The 9,287-nt window shown below is 47.5% G+C and overlaps 1 protein-coding gene across 1 annotated transcript in view; it reads left to right on the forward strand.

Annotated features, from left to right (window-relative positions):
- Window positions 1-8,087, forward strand: part of LOC103356384 (protein VPRBP-like) — a 20,524-nt gene extending 12,437 nt beyond the window's left edge. The window contains exons 18-30 of the mRNA XM_008280491.1: window positions 1-525; window positions 703-980; window positions 1,061-1,259; window positions 2,296-2,378; window positions 2,447-2,531; window positions 3,010-3,243; window positions 3,488-3,581; window positions 4,342-4,446; window positions 4,707-4,780; window positions 5,922-6,011; window positions 6,086-6,235; window positions 6,667-6,811; window positions 7,583-8,087. Of these exons, the coding sequence (XP_008278713.1) occupies window positions 1-525; window positions 703-980; window positions 1,061-1,259; window positions 2,296-2,378; window positions 2,447-2,531; window positions 3,010-3,243; window positions 3,488-3,581; window positions 4,342-4,446; window positions 4,707-4,780; window positions 5,922-6,011; window positions 6,086-6,235; window positions 6,667-6,811; window positions 7,583-7,653 (2,133 nt within the window). The 3' untranslated portion in view covers window positions 7,654-8,087. The remainder of the gene's footprint in view (window positions 526-702; window positions 981-1,060; window positions 1,260-2,295; window positions 2,379-2,446; window positions 2,532-3,009; window positions 3,244-3,487; window positions 3,582-4,341; window positions 4,447-4,706; window positions 4,781-5,921; window positions 6,012-6,085; window positions 6,236-6,666; window positions 6,812-7,582) is intronic.
- Window positions 8,088-9,287: the final 1,200 nt, after the last annotated feature.

Below are 9,287 nucleotides of genomic sequence, written 5' to 3' on the forward strand. Positions count from 1 at the left end.
TCCGGCAAGCCCCTGCTGATGGGGACGGACGTGTCGCTGGCCCGGCTGCAGAAGGCCAACGTGGTCGCCCAGTCCCGCATCACCTTCTCCGAGCGCGAGCTGCTGATGCTGATCAGGAACCACCTGCTGGCCAAAGGGCTGCACTGCACCGCCAACATGTTGGTCAGGGAGGCCAACCTGCCCCTCGCCACAAGCTCCGCCTCCTGTGTGACTCCACCCCCTCCCTCCCCGGTGCTAACCAGGACCTGCCGGCTAGCCGGCGGCATCGCGGCTCGCGTGGCCGGCCACGTGGGGTCATCTCCCGTGTCGTCCGCCGCCGCCGCGTCGGCTTCGTCGTGTCGGTCCTTCGTCAGTCCTTCGCCTTCATCAGCCCTCCTTCCTCCTCCTCCTCCTCCTCCCCCCCCTCAGGGCTCGCCTCTGGTTGGTCGGATTCTGTTCTCACGGGAACGCCAGCTGGCCAATAGCAACTCAGGGAAAAAGCTGTGTGCACTGAAGCAGAAGGCTGACCACGGAGCCTTCATACAGGTCAGTGACCGACTCATCAGAGCTGCAGGTCAGGAGTCGACCAATGAGAGAGTCTGATAGTCTTGAGGTTCAGGGTTCTTCTCTGCAGCAGCAACATGAACACGACACAGTTAATTCAACCATCACATCAACCAGAACCAGTTCCAGATGTTCACCTCACCACCTGCTTTATTTCAGACTCCAGCCATGAAGAAGCAGCTGGAGCGCCACCTGCCCTCCCCCCCGACCCTGGACAGCATCATCACCGAGTACCTGCGGGAGCAGCACGCCCGCTGCCCCAACCCGGTCACCACCTGCCCCCCGTTCTCCCTGTTCACGCCCCACCGCTGCCCCGAGCCCAAGCAGCGGCGTCAAGCTCCGCAGAACTTCACGGCCCGCCTGGGCAGCCGGGTGCTGTACCCCAAGTACGGCGGCGTGGACCGGGGCAGCCTGGACCGACACCTGATATTCAGCAGGTACCGCCGAGACGCCATGTTTGTAGTTTTTATAGGAGTTGGAGTCAGACGAGGCTGTGACCCTGTTTTCCTTCTCGGAGGTTTCGTCCGATGTCGGTGTTCCACGAAGGCGACGGAGACGAGAGCGGCTTCACCTGCTGCGCCTTCTCGGCCCGCGAGCGCTTCCTCATGCTGGGAACTCTGTCGGGCCGACTCAAGTTCTACAACGTGTTCTCCGGCGAGGAGGAGGCCAACTACACCTGCCACACCACGGCCATCACTCACCTGGAGCCCTCCAGGGTAGCTCGCCTGTAGAATGTAGAAATAAAGAAACAGCCAATTAACATGGCTAATTAATGTTTAGGCAGCAGTTACAGTTCCAGCGGTATTATTAGAATTATTACTATATAATATTATTGCAGTACTTGTGCAAAATATGAATTTAGTGGACAGTATTTCATCGCCAGTGTCGCTCTTTCTGTTCTAGTCTTATTGGAGCGTAATTATTCTTAATTTCAGTAACGTATAACGTGCTTATTTAAGTTACTAAATTTATTCTTTTGTGATATAATTTAGGTTTTTGAGCAATATCTGGCTGAAAAGTTTCCTTCAGGATAAATAAAGTCTCATCTTATCCATCTTTAACTTAACCAAACTTAACTTATCTTAACTTAGCTTAACTTAACTTAACCTAACTTAACCAAACCTAACCTAACCGAACTTGACTTATCTTACCCAAACTTAACTTAACTTAACTTAACTTAACTTAACTTAACTTAACTTAACTGCTTTTCTACTAAACACTGCATTTCCTGTGTTGTGTAGTTTCTGTTTTTTGAGCGATATCTGGCAACAAATAAATAAATTCCTTTGGGATTAATCTCATTTTAACTCCACTAAGCTAAACTTAATTAACTTTAATTAGCTCAGCTTGTTGCTTTTCTGCTAAATCCTGCCTTTCTCTTGTTACGGTATTTAGTTTCAGACGTAATATCTGGCAAACAGAACTCCTCCAGGTTTATCTCGACTCATCTTCATCATATGTTTCCTTCTCCCTGTCATGTACAGGCTATAACACTGTCTGTTCATTCTGCTTTACTACTCTCAACAACAGCTGGTTTCTGCTTTAAGTTGATTTACTGGTTTAAAGGGAACAAACTGAAATACGATCCCAAAGCTGCCGTCTGACTTCACTGAGAGCTGATGGGTTTCTGTTCTTCTCTTGAGCTGAAGTTTGGTCAAATCGTTTCATTAAGAAGAACTAATAATGTATGGTAGCTTCATTAAAGACAGTAACTGATGAGTGGTAACAGTTTCCTGTGTGTTGGTTGGTCAGGACGGGAAGCTGCTGCTGACCTCGGCCTCGTGGGGCGTCCCGCACTCGGCGCTGTGGAGCATCGACGGCGTCTTCAGCATGAAGTAAGACCAGCTCTGATCACGCTGCTGTTGGTGGCCGGCGCCGGTTCTGATTCTGTGTCTCTCCTCAGGAACTCGTTTGTGGACGATCACTACGTGGAGTTCAGCAAACTGTCTCAGGACCGAGTCATCGGAACCAAAGAACAAGTCGCACATGTAGGTTCTGCTGAGTCATGACTGGAGTTCTCAGAACACTGGTTCTGTCTGGTCTCGTGTTTCATTACTTCTGTTTTCAGTTTAGTACGTCCAGACAGATCAGAGACGTCCAGATGTTCCTGTTAAGCCTGAACTCATTTAGCAGATTAAGTATATATAAATAATCTATATATTTCTGTCATGTAAAAAACTGAATCAGTTCTAGATGTGCATCAGTCGGACTGATCGGGTTCATGCTGCTGTGAGGGAAGTGATCTTTGAAGTCACTTTCCCCAGTTAAATAAATGAAAATAATAATAATACTTAAAGTGTTAAAGTTCACACAGCAGCTCCAGGATCTTCTGTGTTGATTCACAGTGAGAAACAGGGAACTGAAACCCAGCATCACTGTGTTTCTTGTGTTTCTGACGTTTGAGCAGCAGGATGTTGAGTTTGTTTGATGCTTCATTAAACGGACGGCGTTTGTCTTCCGCTGCAGATCTACGACGTCCAGACGGGCCAGCACACGCTGACGCTCAACGACCCCACGCTGGCCAACAACTACAAGAGGAACTGCGCCACCTTCAGCCCGACCGACGACCTGGTGCTGAGCGACGGCGTGCTGTGGGACGTCCGGGCGTCCAGGGCCATCCACAAGTTCGACAAGTTCAACATGAACCTGAGCGGCGTCTTCCATCCCAACGGGCTGGAGGTCATCATCAACACGGAGATCGTATCCTCTGCTCTGGTGGTTTAGCTCAATTTTAGTTTTGCTTTTGTAGCCGTGTTGACCTTATAGGGAAGAAGCTGCTTATGTCACAAACATCTGCATGTTTATTGTTTCTGTGAAGGAATCCAGATGTTAGATGATTCTTGTAGTTCTTCATGACTTGTATGTATGATGAACGCTGAGCGTGAAGACTTGTGGGTCTGCGTCATGTTGTCGTGTCGTTTTGGGCCTTGACAGCAGGCGTCAGTGGGACCTGAGGACCTTCCACCTCCTTCACACGGTTCCTGCTCTGGACCAGTGCAGGCTGGTCTTCAACAGCAACGCCACCATTATGTACGGAGGTACGGACTGGCCTCTTACTTACCGCAGACTGTATGTGAAGCTGTAAAGGGGAAAACCTGCGTTCTCTCCGACAACCAGCAGGGGGCGACTCCTCCGCCGGCCATTTGTATTGAAGTCTGTGAGAGAATGACCGAACTTCTCACTTAGTTTGTGACCTCAGAAAACATTTTCCTGATGAGCTCCTGGTCTCAGGTCTCCTGTGTGACATTGTGATGGTCCCATTAGAGGGAACCGACGATAGAGGCCACCCTCTGTCAGAGACGGCCACTTCTTCGTCAGATAGAGGCGTAAACGTGGCCCGTTGTACGTTTAAATAACCGTCGACTTGTTTGGCTGTTGTCCAGTTTGGTCGCCTCAAACCGTCTTCTTCAGCGTCTGGTTGCTCTAAAAGCTACCAGATGATCATTTTAATACATATCGTATCACTGTAGTAGCTCTGTATCGGCATTCTTTGACCTTGAAATGTCACCCAAGGTCAGATGCCAGCAGCAGAAAGCCCCGACATGGCGGCTCATCTGCACCAACACCATAAACCTATACGGCATTAGAAACCGTGACCTTTGACTTCTATCTGAGCTGCCTTTGGGTCCGATCGTTCTGAGGAGAGGCGGTTCCCAGCTCACCTGTTAGACGTCACCTGGTTAGCAGTCGAGCTAGAGGCTGCTCACACTCAGACGGGACGGGTTGTTCTGTAAAAACAAGAAGGAATAACAGAGGTTTGTGTAGAACTGTTCTGACGTTCCCTCCCTGCTGCTCCAGCCGTGCTGCAGGCCGACGACGAGGACGATGCCATGGACCAGCAGATGAAGAGTCCCTTCGGCTCGTCCTTCAGGACCTTCGACGCTACAGACTACAAGCCCATCGGTAGGCAGCGCCTCCTGGTTTGTTGAATGTTTGCTTCTCTGATCGTACTGAAACTAGCGGGCTGGATGTTCTGAGACTTGGTGGAGCGTCGGCGTTCTGGTGAAGGTCACTTTCTCCTGACTTCTAGTTCTGATACTGTTGGTTTGGGCCTTTTTGTGTTTATAAGACCAATGAAAAGTGTGTTTTTATTCCTTTTACGTACCAGAGTGAACATTTATTCCTCTTGGCTTCAGGTCTTAACCGCCATGTTTGTCTTTTAGCCACGGTGGATGTGAAGAGGAACATCTTTGACCTGTGCACCGACACCAGGGACTGTTACCTGGCCGTCATAGAGGTACTTCCTGTTTCAGCTTCCTCCTCACCTGTGTTCATGTTCAGTTCATTCAGACACGTGACGCTGCTGCTACATCAGTCTCTCAGAGTGATGAAACTCTCACTTTAAATGTTCCTCACAGCTTCACTCAGACGTTAGAACAGCAGCAAGGTTGTCCAGAATAACTCAGAAAATAGTCCAAAATGACAAAACACATGACAAATCTGCTTGAAATGATTTAAAATGACTTTGAAAACAACACAAAGCTGGTCCAGAGGTATTTAAAATCTTAAAAAAAACGACAAATAAACGTCCAAATGACCTGAAATCTGTCTAGACGGACTCAGAAATGTCTAAAAGGACAAACAACAGGCTTAAAATTTCTCTAAAATGACAAAAGAAATCTCAAAAAGACGTAACATTTGTCCAAAACTATGAAAATATTTACAAAATGACGTCAAGCTTGAACAGAATTGATCCTTTTTTTCCCCCTAAATGACAAAAACAAAGTTCTGAGGTTTACAAAACATCCAAAATCACAATAAAAAGAACAAAATGACTTAAAATGTTTAGAATGACCCAGAAGGTGGTGCAGAATTTACTTGTTCAAATGTGTTCAAAATGACAAATCAATCACCTCAGTGACTTTAACTTTGTTTAACATAATGAAAAATGACATGAAGCTCGTCCAGAACTTTGAAAATGCCCTAAAATATCTCCAGAATGATTCTAGAATAGTCCAACAGGACAAATATGCGTCTAGAACTGCCTTAAAAGTTCAAATCTTTCCAGAACGACTCGAAAAAATGTCCAATGGGTTTAAAAAAATGTCTAAGAAGACAAACAAGAACTACAAGATGGCTTCAGATGTCTCTAAAATCAGTAAAAACAGATCTAAAAACATACAGAACATTTGTCCAACGATGAAGAACTTTGTACTGATGAAGTTCTGAGGAAAAAGTCCATTAAAGTGATCAGTCTGGACCCTCCTCTGTGGAACTCTGGAACATTCACAGTCTGAAGGTAGAACTCTGGTCAGTAGATAAAGGTTCTGCAGAATCAGAACCAGATGTTCTGAGGAGGTTCTGGAGGAGCTGTTTTTAGCTTTGGTTGCTTTTCCATGACGTGTTCCTGAACGTACCTTTACATGTCGTCTGCGCAGAACCAGGACACGGTGAGTCTGGACACGGTGTGCCGTCTGTACGAGGTGGGACGCCACAAGCTGGCCGAGGAGGGAGACGACGACGACCAGGTGAGACTCTGGACCTGCTGCTGGTCCTCACCAAGCGACCCGCCGTGTTTCTGATCGTCTTCTTCTTCTTCCAGGACGATGAGGACCAGGACGACGACGACGACTCGTCGGACACGGACGATGACGATGACGACGACCTGGACGCTGACCTGCTGCTGGACGAGCTGACCAACAACGACGAGCAGGACAACGAGGGCGGAGCCAACTCCCCGGCCAATGACGCGGTACCTGACCGTCGGCTGTCAACATTTTATTTTGCGTCCAGCTTTTGTTTTTTGGTTTTAGTCATTTTTTGTTGCTCTAGTTAATGTTTTAATGAATTTCTAATCTTCAGAGCTTCAGTTAAAACCAACTGGACTCTTTTAGGTTCTGAAGATGTTTCACCTTCATCCAAGATCCTTCTTCAGCTCTGACCTTCAGAAACATCTTCAAGAACCTAAAGGAGAAGAGCAGCTGCTTCTCACTACCTTTAGTTTGTGATGTTCTGTTTTCCTCCAGGTGTCGTTCTCTTCCTGATCAACGCTGTGCACGAGGCCTCCTGCTGCCATGTCGTTTAAATAACGTTCAGGGAACGATAGCTCAAAGATAAAATAGATAAACGACTGCATGAACGTTGTCCAGATGTTTTCTCTGACGCTTCTTCACCCTCCTCCAGGACGCAGATGTTCTCGGCAGCAACAGCGACGACGGTGACAGCAGCGACGACGAGGACTCGGAGGATTCAGACGACTCGGAGGACTCGGATCATTCAGACAGAAGCGACGAAGGATCTGATTCGCTGAACCCTGGAAACGTCGAGTGTGAGTCCCACCGTTGGTTCGTCAGTTGAGAGGAGCTCTGATTGGTTGGTTCATGAGCTCAGAGGAGCTCTGATTGGTTGGTTCATCAGCAGCTCTGCTCGTTTAGGTCTGACTCTGTCCCACAAGGCAGGAAGTCACTTTAATGACAACCAATCAGAGTGAATCAATGCTCCTGATTGGATGTTCTCTGTGACAAACACCAACAGATGATCAATGTTCTGATCAGTGATCTATCAGCTGCAGGACCAGCAGAGTAAACACAGAGACATGTTGATGTGATTTCAGCATCAGCAGCTGAGCACATGTAGGTTTCCATGGCAACAGGATGCTTCATTCAGTGTTTCAGTAACGTACAGATCAGCAGGTTCACAGAGAAAACATCATCAGGAACCAGTTAAAGGGAGACGCTGAGCAGGACCTGGACCAGGATAGCATCAGTTACCGTGGAGACCTAGCTCCACAGCATCAGTTACTGTGGAGACCTAGCTCCACAGCATCAGTTACCATGGAGACCTAGCTCCACAGCATCCGTTACCACGGAGACCGAGCAGGTTAAACCTTCATGACACTGAAAACTCCGCCTTCAGCCTCAACAGACCAGATGATCTGAACCCTCTGAAACATCCTGAACCGACATGAACTCAGCAGATCCGTCAGCTGTCTCTTCTCTTTCTTCTCCTCTGTGTTTCCTGCTAGAACGTGTTCTACTTCATGCACCCTGTTCACTCTTAACAACGAGTGTGTTTTTGTGTGTTTGTCGTCTCGCTGCAGTTTTCGGAGACGAGTCGGACGACGAGGAGCCGGCGCTGCTGCGGTGCCTCCGGGACCGCTGGTTCTCCTGACACCGCCCGGCCCGGAGCAGGAGCCTCAGCCACCATGTGTTCAGTTTTTTCTATTTAAAGTCTAATTTGCTCCTTTAGGCCAGGCGGCTGTGAGCACACCTGGAGCATCAGCACTCTCTCCATATATATTTTTAAAGCTGGAGAGAGACGATGTGAATAAATATTTCCAAAGATTGTGAGTCTCAGATGAATCCGCTCACTGGACTTGTTTTATTTTGGTTTTGGTTTTTTTTCTTCTTTGTGTTTCAGAGAACTTATGAACGCTTTGGTTCTGATTTCCTGTTGCTCCTGACGGGACACAGCGGCTGTTTTTATCCTGTTTTCCTGTAAAGCTGTCATTCAGGGACAATCTCAGATCCACACATTCATATACAGTATTTTCCAAATGTACCTTTCAGCCAAATGTTAATATAAAAGTGGAGATCAACGTGGAACCAGTGTGACTGTCCTCATTCTGCACCAACGACCAGAACCTCTGCAGAACCTTTAACTTTAGCTCCATAATGAATAAATTCATCATCGCTGGTCATGATGAACACAGGACGTCTTACTGATCGTGTTTAAATACATAAAGTGATGGTGTTATCTGCAGCTGGACATCGAGAAGCTGCAAAGACATGAAAGCAGAGTTTAGAGGAACGCGAGCAGACAGACAGGACAGTTGGAGGGTTTGAATGAATCGGTGCAGGTTCACTGAAGAGGTCCAGAAGCTGAGACGAGTCGTCGTGTTTCTGATTGTCGTCTTTCATGAACGTCTGTTTGTTTGTTCAGAGAAACGAACTGCTTTGAAGGTTGAACGAGTTGTCAAAATGGTAATATCCTCCTCCTGTCTGTTTGAAACGTTTCCAGCCTGTCGACACTCTTCTGAACCTTTAAAAGCTGCAGGAGGAACATTTAAACCTAAAAGAAGGACCAACAGGAGGTTAAGGCTCCAGACATCAGTGGTTCCTCTAGTTTCAGATGCATTAAGGAGCTTGTAGAAGCTCAGCAGAGCCGCTTGTTGGTCTCTGAGATGTTACAATCAAACCTCAGACTCTTCCTGTCGTTGCCTTCACACCTGCACAGGAGCAGGTACCGGCCCATGCTGCTCCTCAGCCTGTTTCCTGGACACAGAAGGAGCTGAATCATGTCATCTGCTTGTTCTGCTGCTTTTAAAGCCAAAGTGTTGGTTAATGAGCTCGTCAGGTTCAGAAGCAGAGCTGGATGTTCCTCTGTAGCGACACAAAGACGGCGTTCATTTAACAGGGAGCTGGAGACGGACAGCACCAGGATCTGGGCTCCCACTTCAAACCAGTTTATTGGCTTTTACTTGTTCATGTTCAGTAAATCTTAGAGTTCTGTCAGTACAAGATTATATCTACAGACGTCTGGATTGAAGAACATGTAGAAACCATCTTAAGGCTGGTTCTGGAGTTTATTAGCAGACATGATGAAATCCTCCAAGAGTCCACATCACACCGGGTCTAAAAATGCGAGTGTTCAGATGCAACGTGATGAAGAGTCTTTGTTCTGATAGAAACTCTGCTGCAGCGTGCTTTAAATTAAGGAGACAACATGATGTTCACCAGGGTGACCACACGTCCTGGTTGTCGTTACCTCCAACAAGGAGGTGATGTGTTAGCCCCCGTTTATCT

The sequence above is a fragment of the Stegastes partitus genome, unplaced genomic scaffold, assembly GCF_000690725.1.
Source record: "Stegastes partitus isolate 25-593 unplaced genomic scaffold, Stegastes_partitus-1.0.2 Scaffold196, whole genome shotgun sequence".
In the NCBI taxonomy this organism is placed as follows: domain Eukaryota; kingdom Metazoa; phylum Chordata; class Actinopteri; family Pomacentridae; genus Stegastes; species Stegastes partitus.